The 19,603-nt window shown below is 45.4% G+C and overlaps 1 protein-coding gene across 2 annotated transcripts in view; it reads left to right on the top strand.

Moving 5' to 3' along the window:
- Positions 1 to 13,015: 13,015 nt before the first annotated feature.
- Positions 13,016 to 19,603, top strand: part of pb (homeobox proposcipedia) — a 91,441-nt gene continuing 84,853 nt past the window's right edge. Inside the window, exon 1 of one of the 2 annotated variants that reach the window (XM_037424005.2) lies at positions 13,016 to 13,409. In XM_037424005.2, coding sequence (XP_037279902.2) covers positions 13,178 to 13,409 — 232 coding nt within the window. In that variant the 5' untranslated portion in view covers positions 13,016 to 13,177. The remainder of the gene's footprint in view (positions 13,410 to 19,603) is intronic. The other variant, XM_075893638.1, reaches the window with a different exon arrangement.

The following is a 19,603-nucleotide window of genomic DNA, read 5'->3' as shown; positions in this document are numbered from 1 at the left end:
GTCCTCCAAAACACAGATCACTGTGTTGCGGGCAGCTCCCACGAGGGGACTGCAGATGCCAAGCTCCTCAGCCACCTCGCGGGCTTGGTGGGCAGCCCAGAGCTAACCCGCATGTCTACTGGCGCCTGCACGTCTACTCACTGTTGTGATCACTGCCCTCCTCTATTGTCTGTTGACAGGCCTCCCTTTACAGCCAAGAAGTGGTCGGGGGCCGCCGCTCTCTCCTGCACTTGAAATGAGCCACTCAGACATACATAGTTCGTGGAACGCCTGCAATGATCACTCTCTTCTGCCATATCTCCCTTCTGTTCACGCAGGAGCGAAACAAGCGTCGGCGACAAACCAAGAAAGCTAGCCACTCCTTTCGGCACTCGGAACCAACAATGGATGTCTTCCCGGGGCTACGTCTGCACCCACCGGCCGGTGGTCTGCTGGACGACGCCTAAACAATACTAACTCTCCTTGGACATCCGAAAGCTACCGTGAACCATGAAACTTTTCCGCCACAGTCATATCTGTCTGTCGGCGCCTGGCGCCAACATGTAGTTGTCGCCATCGGTAAAAGAATGACCTCTTTCTTGTCTTCTTCGTATATATTACTAGTAATAACACCACCATTTTCTCTTGTGTTACCATTAAGTAGTACATTGCGGACTCGAAAACTGAGGCTCGGTAAAATCTCGGTGTGCTCAAAATAAAGTTGTATATAGTGTTCCGCGCGTGCCCCACACCACCGTCAACGCGTAAGTGAAGCTTATGTGTGCAAACATGGACACAAGAGACGAAAACGCAAACACCGTGTTATTTTGTTCTCCTATCCTGCGGCCACGTTTGCACGCCTCAACTTCACTCATTAGGGGCCCGCCGCGGTGGATTAGTGGTTGCGGTGGTCGGCTCCTGATCCGATGGTTGCGCGGTAGACCTCTCGGTGGGAGTGAAATGGCGTAGAGGCAGGCGAATGCTGGATGATGTCAACGAAGGTTACCCCAAATTTTGTTAAACATGCGAGCGCATTTTTTTAATGCATCTAAATGTTGCACCGACCTTGCTCTTTAGCAATAAATTGTACATTAGTTCTTAGTCGATTGAATTGCTCGCTGTTGATCTGAAAAATCCACATTGACAGTTTTGTTTATTGCAAATGTTATAACCACTTTCTCTTTCTTTCTTTTTTTTCTCTCTCTCTCTCTCTGTCCTGCTCTCCTACGATTTTCTAGGTATTCTGTGTTATCTGTCCTACAACTAGCCTTTGACTACAGATCGACCGGTGTTTGTTAACTGTGTATACAATATGAAATAAGAAAAACATTTTGCATTTTGTGAAAAGAATTCTATATGTTATAAATATTTCTAGATCTGAGGTACGACGAACCTCGTAATTAAGTCGTGGTTTAGACACCTAAAATCATTTATTATTATTTTCATTATTACTATCATTATTTGATGAATTTGTGCCAACCTGTGGCTGGCGCCAGTTTCAGAATCTTTGCCGGAGATGCTGGCACCAAGGGAATGAGATGGGCGTACTTCAATGTAACTGCAATCTTACGTGCCTGTGTTGTCTTTGAGAGCTTCAGCAGGTTTTTGGCTCTAAAATCAAGACAACGTTTCCTCGAACTGAACTTTTTAGAGTTAAGTGTAACGTTTGAATCACGCAAGGCTTAGAACAAACAGGCCTGCACGAACATACCAGGTGATACTAAATATTGTAGCTGATTGGATTGAAGTGATTTGATTGAATTAAAGATATGAACGTACTCAAAGAATGATAAAAATTGTGGCATCTAAGGATAATTTGTGCGAGCATTTAACAGAGGTCCCGACATGATGTTTTGATTGCTGCCGGCTGTCCATCCATTCGTGCGCCCATCCGTCCGTCCGTCCGTCCGTCCGTCCATCCGCACATCCGTCCGTCCATCCGTACTTCCATCCGTCCATCCGTACATCCGTCCGTCCATCCGTACATCCGTCCGTCCATCCGTACATTCGTCTGTCTGTCCACGTCTGTCCACGTCCGTCCGTCCATCTGTACATCCGTCTGTCTGTCCACGTCTATCCACGTCCGTCCGTCTGTCTGTCCACGTCCGTCCGTCTGCCTGTCCGTGTCCGTCCACGTCCGTCCATCCACGTCTGTCCGTGTTCGTCCACATCCGTCCGTCTACGTCTGTCCGTGTCCGCCCACGTCCGTCCGTCCACGTCTGTCCGTGTCCGTCCACGTCTGTCCGTGTCCGTCCACGTCCGTCCGTCCACGTCTGTCCGTGTCCGCCCACGTCCGTCCACGTCCGTCCGTCCGTCTAGTGAAAACTCCAAGTACCACCATCTCGCACCTTTTCGTGATATATTTATTATAAACAAGTACCGCCCTCCAGCGGACATAATAAACGAGAGGTGACTACTACGACTACGACACGGGACATTCGTCCCATGGCATAAGGAGCTTTGCCCCTAAATATCAAATTCACTATTTCATGTTCTTGTCGCATTTTATCCCACCCTATACCCTAAGATATATATCTTTTTACTTGACACAAAGAATAACAATCCTGAAAGCCTTCGACTATACCTTACTACTTTCTTTCTTTCTTTCTTTCTTTCTTTCTTTCTTTCTTTCTTTCTTTCTTTCTTTCTTTCTTTCTTTCTTTCTTTGCGCACATGGACTAATTTTTTATTCCTGACTGGGATCTCGTACAGCACCACTACCAATGCCACTCTAAACATACGAAACCTGACCTCCTCCGTAACTATACCCAATACCCGAACCCGAAAAGCTTGTCATTTTGACTACATCATGGCACCTAGACCGAACACTTTTTTGCTTAAGCGCGAAGTGTATCCGATGTGCGAAAGCTATAACTGCAGATCTTGAAGCGCCGTGCACGTTTGTAAGAACTTCGTGAGAAAGTCAACGACGAAAGTGTTTCCAGGCATCTGCCCACGCAAAGTGTGAACTTGTCTTATATTTGTTTAAATGTTCGTCCTTAGCCAGTGTTGGATTGCGAAAGGGTCTCAGTATGGTTAACCTCTCTGCCTTCTCCTTAGGACTACTTTCAATCTGTCTCTCTTTTTCGGGTAGGGAACAAACAATAGATACTAAGCTGCTACACATGGTTCAAAGAAAGCCCGAAGGCCATAGAAAGCGAAAGAAAGTAACATGTCATGGCTTGGAGCGCGCAACCTTGAGACAACGTGCCGCCGCTGAGCGCCGTGATTGATCATTGTTCTTGCGTGCGGCACAGCGATGACTACCGCAGAAAACAAGCGTGGCTAAAAGTTCCTCATCACGGTATCTTTGCTTTATCGTGTTCTTCATTTGTTTCCACAGAATACGAGCGTGTATCTTCCTAACCTCAAACTCACATTACGCAGAGTCAATGAGCATCGATAGAAGATGGAAAGGGTCAAGCATGAAGTGATGTTTTGACTTGGCACCTTTCGGGACCATTTGCAGCGGCGAAATCACGATAAAGAAGACAGCTCGGCGATGCAGGTATCACAAACAGATCCCGTTACGTCGCTAATATTGATCCCATTACGTCACAATAATATGAAATAGGGAATTTGATATTTAGGGCCAAAGCTCCTTACGCCATGGGACGAATGTCCCGTGTCGTAGTCGTAGTAGCCACCTCTCGTTAATTATGTCCGCTGGAGGGTGGTACTTCTTTATAATAAATATATGATGAAAAGATGCGAGATGGTGGTACTCGGAGTTTTCACTAGACAGACAGACAGACAGACAGACAGACAGACAGACAGACAGACAGACAGACAGACAGACAGACAGACAGACAGACATTGACGGTCATGGACGTTCATGGACGGATGGACATGGACGGACAGACATGGACGGACAGACATGGATGGACAGACAGACAGACATGGACGGACAGAAAGACAGACATGGACAGACAGACAGGCATGGACAGACATGGACAGATAGACAACCAGACATGGACAGACATGGACATGGTATCACGAACAGATCCCATTACGTCACTAATATTGTGCGCCTGCATCACCGATATGTGCGGCTCATCTTGGCCGCAAAGCCAAGACGAGTCCAACGTAGGCCAAATTTACTACTTATGTACACACCGGGAGCTTTACACTACTAAATAGATACCGAACCGTCTGTTGGACAACTATAAAAGAAAATAAGAGGGTGAAGTGAAAAGGGAAGGGGCGGGGGGAAGTGTCATGATAGTAGAGGATGAACGCCGTCAACCATGATCGACAGCTTGCGTGAGTCATGATCGCTATACTGCCCGCAAGCAGTATTTTCGAAAGTACGAATGCATGGTTTAAGGTGGAAGGGCGCCGGCTGTATAGAGCGTGGTTATATTACCGTGCGAATCACGAACACGTTCACTTCGACGACGAAACATTTCCTCCTATACTCCAACCAATGAAGGAAAGAAATATAAGCTTTCACGATTCGGGAAATTTCTTGCGGCTTTCGCAGCGTGTAGAATTTTCTTTCTTTAGAAACAAGGTTTTGTAAAACAATTTCTATGATCTGAAGTCGCGTAAATTTAGAAAGAAATCGAGACAGATAAAGGATGTCTTCGTTAATGAATCTTACCGATGTATTGCGCAGCGATGTTGGCCTGAAAGCGTTCCTGCCACGCTATTGGAGATCCATATACTGCAAATAGAAGTAAACGTAAATATGCTTCATTCCCGAACAAACTTACGCAGAGCACATTACAAACCAAAGTATTTTATCGAGACAGATGTCACTGGGGAAGCATAAAAAAAGGTCGCTGCGTGGGACGATCATTAGTTCGTCGGCCGAGGAAGTGTTAGTTTGTGACGCATCCTCAGTGCACGCAATAAGCGTATTCTCGCTAATGTAAAAAGATTCTAAGCGTAGATTCAGTGGTATACGTGTCATCCCATTTATACAGTTGATGCATTCAGTTGCGGGGACCTTATGCGTACTAAATTAGTTAGGAAGTAATCAATTTTATAAAATTCTCTAAGCTTTCATGTCGATCCTACCGATCAAGTTTTTAGGGACTATTGATATACTGACGTTTTATATTGACCACGAAGAACTGCACCATAACTGTTGCATTTCGAAGTTCGCTTGCACTTACAACCATGGTTTAAAATCAGTTCAACAGCTCATGCTTGGAACTGTGCACCAAGTTAAAACCACCTCCCGGGACTAGAAAGCGCTTTGTTTTAAATAACCATTGTTATCCACTCTGGTCATTTCCCTACTGTTCGCGCTTCAAGGTATTCACATGTCCCCAAAATGAAGAGTGTTTATACATAATGAAATTCAACCGGGCATGTTTATTTCGACAGTGTGGTGCCTTTCCGTAATTTCGCGCTTTCTCGTTCCAGCCAGTGAACGATGAAGACTGCTCCCGCGTCGGACACCAAACTTCGATGAAGTGTTGTCGCGATACATGCCCGAGCATTTATCGCCTCGACGTATACTCACTAACTCTTCGTTCACCGTGGTCGGGGAACGTTTACGGTGACGGAACAATAAGAAATAACTGCAGAGGCCCGTAACGCCTACATCTGTACTCCAGGGGCAGTAAACCGGACCACAAAGCGAAGACAAAAGTCAGGTGTACAAGAGAAACATTCGGATGGAAGGGAGGGAGAGAGGGGGGAGGAGAATCTAGCGCACGACCATTCTTTTTGCGTCGCTGGCGTGGAAGATCACAATCGACAATTTACCTCGGGAGTGACACAAACGCACGCACAATTTCCGAGGCGCGCGTTGCATGCCTTCGCCCTGCGGTACCACCGCGGCAAGAAAGACAAAGTGCGAGCTGTATATGCCAGGTTTAGTATGCATATAGATGTTCATTCGACGATTCCTTTCCACAAGGTGGAAGAGAGAGTGCATGCAGCACATCCAAGGCGTTCGTACATACATACAACCACACACAGACAAACCCCGAGAAAGCGCCGCCGAGAGACAGAAAAGACATGGCGACGAGGCCACTTCTGCATGCGGCGAAGAGAAAGCCTTGACACACAAGTCAGGCCCGGACCGCAAACACGGGGCATTACGTCGCGCTGGCTTCGGCCGCAGAGTGCCGTGGCGAGCGTGACATTGCCCGTGCTCCAATGCGCAATGAACCTTGAGTCACTTCGACGACGAAGGCATCGTCTCCTTTGTGTAATGCCTGCCGATGGCCTCGAGCAGGCCGGTCGCGCTTTTTCAGAGGCTATATACGCCGCGATACTTGTGTATCTCCTCACTCTCTCCGCCGAGAACGGTCTCACGTATTCCCACGCCTCGGTATAGCGGTGGCAAAACGCAAGACGCCGACCCTGACCCAAACACGTTTATAGAAAGACGATTGACCAATCCCGAAGCCGCTCGGGGGCCAGCCACACTCGGAGCATGCGTGGCCGTCGAATGTGCGCCGGCGTGTCCCAAGGGACCCCGGCGAGTGCCCATAAAGCGCGGTGTGTAGAAGGCATCGATGACGCCATACACGGCAGTCATGGCTAGATGTCGCTTTCCGGGCGCCCTTGTGGTTTTGCCGCATGCCACATCGTGGTGGCGAGGGTGTCGGCAGCCTATTTGCGATTATCTTGGGGAGAAAAGTGCCGGCGAACTCGAAAAAGGTGCGAACTCTGACACCGAAGAATCTCCCCAGGCAGTCTTTTCTCTTTCCCTGCCGCGTTTGTTCTGAATATGTATATATGTAGATTTCTTCTTGCGAGCTCCACATACGCCGACATGTGAATGATTACGCCGGAATGGGTAGCTTTTGGCCTCAAGGTGAATGGCGCTTAATGCGAAATTCGAGTGCTCAGTGATAGACCGTGCTATCGACGTGTATGAAATTTTCTGCAGTAGTGTAGAGATAATGAATGAGATTTAAACGTCAAAAAATGCTATCAATATTCATGCAGGCAAAACCTAGTAATTTTCTTCAATTATTTGTGTCGGTTGAAATTACGAAAAAAGGAGGGTTTCAAATTTGTACATAAATGGGCGCGCGTATTATCATGAGCAAGTTTTTTTGTCCGTTTGCATTTGTATTGTTTTGTGCTTACTCTCTACCTTGCCATGGTGACTATTATCCAGTTGAGAAGACATAGGTGGAGCCATGCATAGGTATCAGCTCTTATGTGGTTATAAAAGAGAAAAGTGAGCCCCGTGACTGTCTGCATCTGGTGCGACTCGTCAACAGTAGCTCACAAGAGATGTGGGTAAGGAGGGATTAAAAGGATAGGATTAAAGGTTTACATAAATATAGAGAGATGCGCAGGGACAGCGAGCGATGACGGAAGTAAAGACAAGATAGGAAAGATGATACACGGTCGCAGGAGTCCGAGGACGGGACAACACTGGCGAGAGCTCTTGTCGGCAACGGGAGATGGCGTCAACTCGTCCATATATATCAATATATAATGAATCAATGATCTACGTTGATGATTTCCATTCTGTGCAGAAATGTACCAATTTCTGACGAATTCGGTTAAATGGGGCATGATATTTATACCGCAGGTATTTCCGGTTTCGCGTTCCATATATGCAAGAGTGCAATATACGCAATCCTGCAATCGAAGTAACCATAATTCATCAATACAGCCATGCAACCACTATATCAATCATACACCTCCAACAGCAATGAGCGCCATCTTGATGCCAGGCCTCTGACACCCCAAGCTTTAATATTCTTGTCAACATCCTACATTCCTGTTGCCGGGACACAAAGAGTTTCTGAGCCAATACACACAAATTCACTAAGATTTTGTATATACTGCTGTGTTGTTCGCACACTTGTTGTTACTGGTTCTGATTATCTTCTCATTTATTGGCGTCATTATCTTCGTAATCACTGTCACCGTTGTAACTTTCTTCACGGTGAGAAGGGAGCAATAATATAGCCTAATTAGTCCAGTACAGTAATGTCAAATTAAGATATATATATATAGAAAGCTTTTTCGAGAAAATTCCTCCGAAATAAGTAAACGATGACAAAATTTGAATCACACATTTACAAAACCTGCTAAAGTATACAACTTGTATTGGCCAATGCAACCAAGGTGTGATACGCGGCTGAGACAGACAGACAGACAGACAGACAGACAGACAGACAGACAGACAGACAGACAGACAGACAGACAGACAGACAGACAGACAGACAGACAGACAGACAGACAGACAGGCAGACAGACAGACAGGCAGGCAGACAGACAGACAGGCAGGCAGGCAGACAGACAGACAGACAGACAGACAGACAGACAGACAGACAGACAGACAGACAGACAGACAGGCAGACAGGCAGGCAGACAGGCAGACAGGCAGGCAGACAGGCAGGCAGACAGACAGACAGACAGACAGACAGACAGACAGACAGACAGACAGGCAGACAGACAGGCAGACAGACAGACAGACAGACAGGCAGGCAGGCAGACAGACAGGCAGGCAGACAGACAGACAGACAGACAGACAGACAGACAGACAGACAGGCAGACAGACAGACAGACAGACAGACAGACAGACAGACAGACAGACAGACAGACAGACAGACAGACACACATTATTCGCGTAGCATTACCTTGAAATGTCATCGACACCACATATTATCCTGTACCGCTTGAGTGGTGTACGATTGAGAAACACGTGATATGAGGGTGCGCAAAATATATCTGGAAATCCGAGCTTAAAACATTGATCCTAATCGAAAACTGCCTCGGTGTTATCTTAGAACTGAGCAATAAACAAAGTTCCCTATAAGCGTTTCTATTTAGCAGAACACGTCTAAACATTGTCTGACGGGAACGCTCTGTAAACAAAGTATACGAAACTAGGTAAACGTTAATTGCTATCACCCAAAGATGTGCAACAGGCGTTCACAGATTGGAATTGGTTTTTAGTTTTCGTGCACACGTATAAGCTGTGACCACTTTCATAGTGATGAAGTTGTTTGCTTTCGCTATTTCAAATGAAATAGTTGTGTTTACAACAACTTTCGGATGATTTGGAGTATGATGTACTCTACTATGAGAGAGCAATAGGTTTGTGTTTAAAACGACTGTTCGATGATTTAATTATGATGTACTCTACTATGGGACAGCAATAGACTTGTGTTTAGAACGACTGTTGGACGGTTTAGTGTTAACGCACTCTACTCTGGAAGAGAATTAAGCTGTCCCACTGCAAATCCCAAACAACGTGATGTGTTTAGAATAAACTATGGACGCTTTAGAGCACTATATATACGCACTGTACTATGGGAAAGCCACCAGCTGTCGTGGTACAAAGTCTCCACGACTATCACAAGCGGGGTGGACCATATTCTGCTCCGAAGCATCTAGTTGTAAATTATTCACCGAGGTTTTTTTTTTTTTTGTCGTTCTTACAAATTATACTACGACGCAGCCCTGGAAAACGTTCACATTTGTTAATTGGATGAATAGCGTTTCCTCGAGATGTGTGTCGATATATCTACGATATACTGCATTCCAGGTAAATAAGCTGCATAATAGTGGCTTGTGTTTTATTATATAACTCATTCTTGTAAACTCAGAAAATACACTTTCATAAATATTGAGCGAGATCCACACGCAGGGCCGTTGCAAAACACCAATGCGTTTGAGCTTACATGGTACGACTGTGCGACCTGCGACACACCAGAAAACAATTTGCGTATAAAGATGTTTTCCACTAAGCACGCATTTGGGATTTGCTTATTTTGCGTTCTCGACCGGTTTTCTCTACAACCATAAAAAAAAAAAACTTATGTAAACCCACTTGCTGCAGGTGAAGTTTCGGCACTATGACAGTAATAAATCGCGTTGTTAATATATTTTTGCATAAGAGCAGCAAAACACACACACAAACACACTCTAACGTATACATAACCAGCAGCACGAAGGCTTTGTTATTGTGAACAGCGCATGCAGGTTCTTCACGAGCTTCATTGAGCTTTTATAAGTCGTATTTAATTAAAGGCCTGTGATTATTGGTGTTCATAATATGAATTTCCGATTTCTTTGTGAAATTGAGGATTATAGGCTCGACGATGCAACAGCAAACACATTCACTATAATATTTTTCTTAACGTCAACACTATCTCACTTTTATGCAAACAAACAAAAAATAAAAGAAGGAAAAGAACTGAGGCCATGGTACTTTACACGAATAAAATAGGTCAAGTGCATCTTTTTAGTTCAACTGGCAAGCGGCAACACACTCTTAAGTAAGTTTTCGCTCGGATTGGTACATATTGAAGCCATATTTGTGTGGGATAAGTGGTATGAACGGCACAGTGAGTGGCTTGACATGCAGCGGCCTTGTTTGCAGAAAAACTTGAAGATATTTCTCGTGAGGAGAAGCGGGGGATGACAAATGCGCTGCCACTTTTACTCAAGAAAACTCTAGTTTACCGAAATTCCATAAATTTAATCTCATAGTTCTTGTGTTAACGTTATGTGTAATACTGCGTGATTCGAAATAGGTGCAGTAGTAATACAGTGTAATATAAAACATTAACGATCAATACAAAACAATCGAAACATTTACACTTCCACATTTCGGATGCACGTTAACGAATAGCCTGGTCGTCAACAATGCCTTTGTGACCCTACACCAAGAACTAGTTCATGCGGTATAATGACACGCTTGTGCGTTAAATTTAACAAATATTTCATTTTCGTTCGATTATAGCAAAATTTGTTCTGGTTGAACTTGTGCCCATTAAAGGGTCTCTCGCTTGAGCACACATGAATACAGCATTTAACATACTCGCAAGATCAGCTTCATGCCGTTTTCACTTGACTTTCCATGCGACACTCCAGTAAACTAAACAAAAAAGAACCCCTAATGTGAATTAGGCTGTATACTTCCATTTTTTTTTTTACTTATAGCGGGATCAGTGGCAACGCTCGCGTTCATATAGTGGCTTTGTAACTACACCAATAAGAGCACAGCCTTATCGTAACGCTTCCGAAGGGCTACGGCGCAGTAATCCATGCAGATTCGACATCTGACATGCATTACGTGTTCGACGGAGTACGCATGAACAGAATTCTTCATCGCAGCTAGCTCCGACTTATATCAGGATTTTAGAGACGTCATAACGTCGACGTCGGTTGGGAGTTGCCGTCTCCAACGTTCTGACAAGACGCTGATTAACATGACCGGCAGTCGTATTAATTATCCTTTTTTGGGACCTGATCGTAGCAAAGCTGGTACATACAAGATGGTGGTAATACGCCGTATTCGAACACGGACACATGGGATATTTAGTGAACAATATTGCTACGCCTAAGCAGTAGTCAGGAGTATACGACTGACGGTATACACTTACTAACAACGAGCGACCATAAATGAATAGACGTGTTCCATATATATTGCCGCAAGCAAACAATGCTCGAGGTTTGTAGCCCAATCATGGCCTCACGACAAAAACAATGCAAACACGAAGAACAAACAGTTGGGCGGGTGCTAATTAACTTGCCGAATAAAAACAAAAAAGAGAAAAAAAGCGATCCCTCTCAGAAGTTGTCTCTTCAACAAAGATGCATGGGTCACGTACAAAAGTGAAGCTACAATCCTTTAATCTGAGAAGCGTCGAAGTAGTGTTAAGTTCTCTTGCTAGGTCGGCCATGATTATCCCAATAAACTGTGACCATATAACTGGGGCATCCGTGAAACTTCGTTTTTTCGAGTTCTTATTTTCTACGTTTCCGTTCGCTCAGTCTTGGGCTCTGCCACGTATATAGGCAATTCCTCTCGGTTTCATGAGGACCACGGCTACAATTAACCACTGTAGTGAATATTTATTTTCGTCAAATACAACATAAAACCTTAAAAACACATGAACCATGAATGTGTATAGGAAGACAGATGGTGTTTTTTTTTTGTTGTTGTTCTTTATGTTGTGGTTAGTTACATGTAAGGAAAAAAAATACGCTTGAGTTTTACCAGAAAGAAGCAATTTCAGCAATGCGCGGTGGTTTCTCCAGCTTACGTATATGACTTCGAAATAACGAAGCTTTGTGTCTGAGTAGTGCCACTAGAATATTAGAGTTTCTGTGCAACGTTTATTGAAATGAACGATAATGTTACATTCATTAAAATCGTAGGAACAGACAGTTTACGCAAGATGGCCCTCAGTGAGTAATAATGACGATAACATCAAATAGACCGCATAGAACGACGGCTGTAATCACATTAATAGAATCAGCAAAAAGTATATCTGTCGCCCATTTACATTAAGAGGTCAGGCGTCCTAAATTCAGACCAGTATTCTCGAAAGCTGGAATGTACTAGAGTGGCGTAACTGACACCGCATGCTCAGTTCAGTACGCGTCAATTGATGTTGCCCTACCCGCCTCATCATCACGGTTGAGAAAAAGACAAGACCGGGCGTTTCGTCACCAGCATGCGGCAGCGGCATGTACGTAGCATCGCCGACGTCTTGCTCGGCTTGACGTAGTGGTCTTTGATGCCGAAGCGAAGCCCGTCAGGACTCGCGACCGCGTGAACGTGACGGGGCATGATTGAAGAGAGCACGTCAGGCGCGCCGCATGACGCCTCGCGGAAGGAGATGACCCCCGCGGGCTCCCGAATCCGCGACGCCTCACCTGTGTGCGTGCGTCAGTGCGGGGAGGGAGCCCGGAGATCCCGGCGTGTAGCGAAAGGGAAGGCCCCGTGATGGATACCGCACTTCGGGCCGGGCGCGCCGATTTGTCAGCCGTCATTAAACGCGCTCGCGTACAAACCCATCGACAACGGCGCACACGTCGCCAAACGGCAAGCAGCGCGTCGCCAAACGCACGCAAACACGCGCGCGCGCGCGCGCGCACCCATGCAGCCAGACGGCAGGCGCGCGCGCCCGGTGGGCGGGGCCGAGGTGCAGAAGGCGGGGCGCCATTGGTCGCCTACTCCCCACGTGATGCAACCGGCGCGGAGGGGGGAACCGAGTTCCGTTATCAATCGCGCGAAATGCGTGCTCGGCGTGGCCTCGGGAAACGCGCGCGGGGCGTCGTCGATGGGAGCAGCAGTGCGGCGCTGCCGGCAGTCGTCGCCGCCGTCGTCGCGGAGTGAGAGCAGTCGAAGTGGGAGCGGAGCGGACAGCGCGGGCTTTTGGAGCGGCGCGATGCCGTGAGCTGGTGGGACCGCGGCGAAGTTGTTTCTTTTTGTTTTCTGCCATCGACTCTGCGGAGCGTGGGGACATCCGCCATGGAAGAGGAGACGGGCTTCATCAACAGCCAGCCGTCCATGGCGGAGTTCATGACAGCGCTGCCGCACGTCAACGAGAGCTTCCACAACGGGGGCGGGCCGGGTGGTGTGCCACCGCCTGCCATGTGCCAGAGCCCTCTGGGCGGCTCGCCCGGCGGCGCCAAGATGCCGCTCGGCGTGCCGGAGTACCCCTGGATGAAGGAGAAGAAGACCACGCGCAAACAGCACCAAGGTGAGCACTGCGGCCGGACCACGTGCGCCGCGTAAACAAAAGCCGCCATCCATCAGGCCCCTCGCGGCGCCATCAATCATCGAGCCGCGATCGCCCACCCGGGGCCCTGATTCCCCGTTCTCGCATAGTGGCTGCGCTAGTGCCACGGTGTGCGTCGTTACGATGATGGTGGCAGCTTAGGCCGCTCCCCGCTGATGGAGAACAGCCGTGATCGCTGTCGCCCCGAAGGTAATGCTGGTGTTAATGGGTTCAGCTTGGCCACTACTTGTTGGGCTTCTTGCATCCGCGTTTCCTCGCCCACGTGTCCTTCGGTAGGCGCATAAGGTTACGTAGTCGATGTGTGTGAAGTAAGACTGAGGTGCCGCGGTTGTTCTAGCGCATGTGGTGTACTCATAACTGTCCCAAATCATATGGACGTTTTTAATGCTGGCAAAAATCTATGCCAACTTATAAATCCTGGAAATTACCTTGGTCCCCATTCGATTTTTCTTTGCTCGGTTCACGCTTGACTTACTCCTTGTTTCTCCGAGTATGTTGATCTAATTAGCGCCTCTACTCCATAAGCGAAAGCAAAGTTATACATACACATTGGAAACGGTGTCCCCTACAGCAAACCTTGACCTGCTGCTCATAGAATGAGAGAATAATTGCGATAACGCACTAAAACACCTCAATAATATTTGGGATAGATAACTACTTTTAATTGTTGTCCAGTAGAAAAGTATTATGGAGCCCTTACCAAGACGTTGTCAAAACAGACATGTCATGCAAATCTATTGCACTCATTATAATACAATGTAGCGCAATGCGATATCGATGCGACTTATGTGTTATATGCCGAACATATAATACGAACTCTATGACTATCTCCACCCGCATGCAGTGGCAGGCATTGCAACTGCCCCGACAAATACATTTTTACGCAGATCTTAAGAGAATGAACCGTGCCGTTATTGCCGACGATCGACGGGTGCTTCAAATGTCACTATTTAGACATCGTGCTAATTAATGTGGGTTAGCAAGTTAACTTGTCTATACTTTGTACCGATCGCTTCCAGCTGCCCTGCGATTTCATCAAATTGGCCGTTTTGAACAATATACAGCGCTGTAAGTGAAGTTATTCGCAGTGTTTGTGGATGTGAGCATAAGCGACTTCCCTTCGTGCGCATACAAACATTTACAGAAAAGTATTTCCTGAAAGTCCATTCAAACTCAAAGCCTTCTAAAAGTAACGCTGCAGTAGCGTATATACAAAGCCGCAAAGCACTACAACTGCAGACAAATCAAAGGCGTGAACACTACGCCGAGCATGGTTGCTAAGTTCCTGCATAGTAACTCTTGTAGGAAGCATGTATGGGTCACTGTAAACAGTTCTCGATTAATTTCCTTCTCTGCATTCTGACCGTTCGCGGTGCTAGCCGTTTCCCATTAGCATCTAGTTTTCGGTTCTTCCGCCATTCTTGAGTTCGTCAACATTCGAAAAACGTGTCATGCGTATTAGGTTATAACGGGATTCGATTCTTATAAGTTATATCCGGCTGTTACATTGTATACATTCGAAGGCATCTTGTAACTGAATGCGCGCATGATTTGGTGCATCGTCCACTATAGCAATAAAACGCTTGGAAAACGGAGTTTCGCGGTATATCTCGGTTGTTGCAAACCTGCGCTAACGTTGTTGGGCCTGCAGCCTGGACCCCGTTATTGTCTTGAATGTTAGTTATGCGCTAACATATTACTCTTGTCTTTTCTTCACGCTCGTCGCCTCGTCATTAATCTAACAGGAAAGCAAACCGTGCTTAACAGCCCTTCGTCACGCCGCATAAGGATCAACTCGCCAAGTGAACAGCCTCATAATGGTATTAAAGTAAACAGCGGTATCAAGTGAACCTATTGAAACACTTCAACTTCAGAATGTGCTGCATTATCGTTAACATAAAGTGCGAGTAGTGCTAGACAACAAGCTGTATTTTATTTCTTCAGGCGCTGCCCCTGTATACCTTGTTTTTGGTTTAGGCTTCCGGTTTTTACAACTGTGACTGTTTGCTTAGAAAAAGTGTTCAACAATTAAGAGTATTGGAGATCAGAAAGACGTCCCAACCACTCCACGCCTGAGGCAAAAAGGCGCCAAAACGAGGGGCTGTTTTCAGGCAGCTTCCTAAAACAGATATATGCACATTACAAATACTTCGTTGTATTTCCTTGAATTACGTATCTTTCGCGGAGTGGATGAGTGAAGCAGACATTTCAGCACGCCATAATTTTCACGTTTCGGATAAAAAGTGTTGGATATGCGCTGAGACGCATCTTAAATGTGACCTTTCTTTAGGTGAACAAAGTTATTATCTGAGCGTAATAATCAGACATATTAGGAAGGGGGGAATCGCTAAGATCAACCAATTGAAACACGCAACGTAAGTTACTTGTACTATACATTTTGCCACTGCTCCACCAGCTTATACAGTGCAATTGGCGTTTCCTTGTACAAACGCTTGAGCACAGCAGGCTCGTTGCTGAGCACAATAATCACTGTGTGTCACGTAGTACACGTATATTGATCTTCACGGTGGCTGCAGTGAAAGGAAAATGCACGCAAGACAAGCTATCAAAGGAGCGTGTGACCGCGTGATTGCCGCACTCACCAGTGCATGCGGCATGGCTATTTTAATTTTTACGACGTATGCCTGTGAAGTCATAGCCGTACAGCGTTGTTCAATATCGTACGCCGTTATGGACTCGAAGTTTTTGTCACATGTAACACATCCTCACGCCTGATGATTTTTCTATTCTGTAGCTTTTCGCCTTGCTTAATGATTACTGATCGTCGATATGACGACTTCCTTGTGTAGTTTTAAATGCGCCCTCGTCCGCCTATAATGAAGTCACGTATGCCGCACATAATGTATATAACTTGCAACATTCAATTTATAGCAAACTAGAAGAAAATAACAGTAATAATTCATGGTTTTTCTCTACGTGTCAAATCCACGATGACTGTGGGGCCCATCGTGGCGTGGTATTTTCGATCAATTTCGGCCGCCTGGGGTAGAGTGCACCTAAATATGATCTCATTGGTCTCATTCAATTTGGCCCCTAATGAAACGCGGCAGCAGTGCTCGGGAGTCGAACCAGTGACCTTTTGCCTAGCGGTGCGTCACAAGTTCGTATATATATATATATATATATATATATATATATATATATATATATATATATATATATATATATATATATATATATTATATGAGATCTAACAAACAGTAATGCCAAGGAATGTGCACGGGAAGTTATTAAAACCAATGGAATGTAAATAAGAAGAAAGAAAAGTGGATGAAGAAATAACCAACCGGCTATATATATATATATATATATATATATATATATATATATATATATATATATATATATATATATATATAGTCCAGGTCCGCGCGTTGTGAATTCGCTTCTTCTTTATTATCCACGTCACTTCTAAGGAAATAACCATTGGACTGGCAGTTTCCGTCTGAAGCTTTATTGGTTTCATTGGCACGGTAACATCTCATCTGTTCATCCGAATTTCGTGCTCATTATTTGTTAACTTCCGTTTGCGAAGGTCACGATACCGCACACCTCGTGCTGCATTGCACGAAGGGTGATAATCACTATTCTGATTACACACGCTCGGTGTTAAAATAATAATTAAGTAGGCTTTTACGTGCCCAAACCACGTTATAATTACAAGGCACGCCGTGTAGTGATGGGCTCTGGAAATTTAGACCACCTGGTGTTCTTTAGCGTGCACTGACCTGGCTCAGTGCATATAAACGGGCCTTTCACATTTAGCCTTCACGGAAATGCGATTGCCGCGATTTGGGATCAAAGCTGGAACCTCCGGCCGGGCCAGCAACCGAGTTCCACCGCTACACCACAGCGGTGGACACACGTTCTTCGCCGGTCACTTGTGGAAATTTATTTTGCCGATAACTCGGCACGACGCTTCCCAAGGCACGAGCTGCATCGCCGATGCTGCCGAAAACGCACCTCAGCGTCACAGATAACCGCATCAGTGTATACGCCTGTCGGAACCATCGAGAATTCTTTCGCGCGTTTCTGCTGTCACGCGTTCGACATTTTGTTATCGAATGTTCTGTGATTAGAAATAATTATTGTGGTTCGCTGTCTAATAGGGTAAAATATGGATTGATAGTTTTGTGTTCAATGATACCGAAAATAAATAGTGTCGCAGAGAAACACGTTGGCGCGCGCCCATTGGACCCACCGAAAACGCTTTCGTGCGATTCTGCCATCGCATATCGACGTTTATAGTCGAATGTTGTACAATGAACACCTTTACTTGTGCTGCAGTGTTTAATGGGGCAAAATCGCAGTTAATAACTACGTGGTCAACCATAATCCATACTCATCAACTTTATTAATTTGACCGTCCCATTACGGTTCCTTCGAATTGGAACAGTCTCTGTCATATTGTTTAAAACTGCTGTTTACTGAAATTGAATAACTGAACTGTGGTTAAGTCATGTCATAAGATGAACATGCTGCTGAACATGAAGCTTTACTAGTTGAAAGTTGCTTGATATATAGGTCTACAAAACAGCAAAACAATCTATCGAGCATAGCACAAAGTCTTACCTCTTGGAATTATAGTCACTCATTTCGGTCCAAATAGAGATATATTCGGAAATGCGACGGGATTTTAGGGGCACTTTTACTCGCCAAAATGTTTCGTTTTTCACTGTAAAGCTAATGAACGTGTATTGACGGCAACACCATCCTTGTAAAACAAACTTGTCAGAAAAGGCGTGGAGTAGCCCTTACAATGCGTGACACGTCGACAAAGTGATCCCCTCCCCTCAAGCGTAAACGTGTATATATATATATATATATATATATATATATATATATATATATATATATATATATATATATATATATATATATAGCGTGGTGGTGGTGGCATTCTTCACAGTTTAAGCGCGGGCCTTGTTTGTGTGACATGCGGACTGATTATACGATGACAAAAGAACCATACGCTTAGTATAACGCCTCGTATTGTGTGCATCAAAATGAAGATGAATATAAGTGGCATAACAAATGATGACAATCCTTGCCAACATGCACCAGTGTTCGCAATCGTGATTCACTTTTCCGTGTCATGTGTTTCTCTTGTTCAGCTGAAATATAGCGCATACCCCATCAGAGACTATTTTCTGCGTACTCAGAGAAAAGAGCTCTGTACGAAGGGCGCCTTAAAGGTTATCGCCTTTCCTATAGAATAAGTGTCTGTTACCAGTTCTCGAAGTCCTTGTCGATGGTTGAGACGCCATTATGTGCGATCACCGTAGGCTACATGTTCATACATACACCCCCGCCTTTTGTCGTGTTCAGTATAACCAGAGGCACCATCACTCTTAACATAGTAGCGAAAGCTCTCTACATGGGCCCGAGCGTGCCATCTGATCGGAGAATCGAGGTACGTTACGGCACACTTATATATGTTTTTTTCCCTCTTTATCTGAGCAAATCCAATGCATCAGTTTCCAGTTCGCACGTACCTTGGTCGCGTTCCCTTTTTTTCACGCTGCAGTTGTTTCCGTATGTGTTTCGATTAATAATTGGCGACTAATATCGCACGAACCCCCATTATAATATTCATAATAGGCAACTACATATCCGCAAGCTACTCAACGTTCTAATATGATGCTGAAAGGTGGCCAATATAAGTTCCGCTCCACTTTTTTTTTCAGTCTAATAGCACATGAAAATTACGGATTGTGTATGTCGACATTATACCACGAGATCATAACGAATTTTATATTATTGTACGGGTTTGACGTTCCGAAACCACGATATCAATATGAAGAACGTCACAAAGAAATGAACTGGAAAGATTGACCACCCGGGGTTTTTAACGGGCAGCTGAATCTAAACACGGACCGCTAACATATTTCGCCACTGTCAAAGTTACGTCCGGAAATGCGCCGCCACTTATAGCATTCAACGACGACGCCAAAATTTGGTCGTGTCGAGTCGAAATGGACGCTTCGTCGAAGATTCAAAGTTGGGTGCTTGCGTACAAGTGCAGACGTCGTAATCCCCCCCCCCGGTTCACCATTAACAAGTATACCACTGCATTATGGTGGTACGCTGTATAGCATCACCCGTGTTAGCGCTTGGGTATTATACGCAAGACA

This window comes from Rhipicephalus microplus, chromosome 4, assembly GCF_043290135.1.
Source record: "Rhipicephalus microplus isolate Deutch F79 chromosome 4, USDA_Rmic, whole genome shotgun sequence".
Lineage (NCBI taxonomy): Eukaryota > Metazoa > Arthropoda > Arachnida > Ixodida > Ixodidae > Rhipicephalus > Rhipicephalus microplus.
Note: the sequence above shows the minus strand (reverse complement) of the source record. Positions and strands in the feature narration are given on the sequence as shown.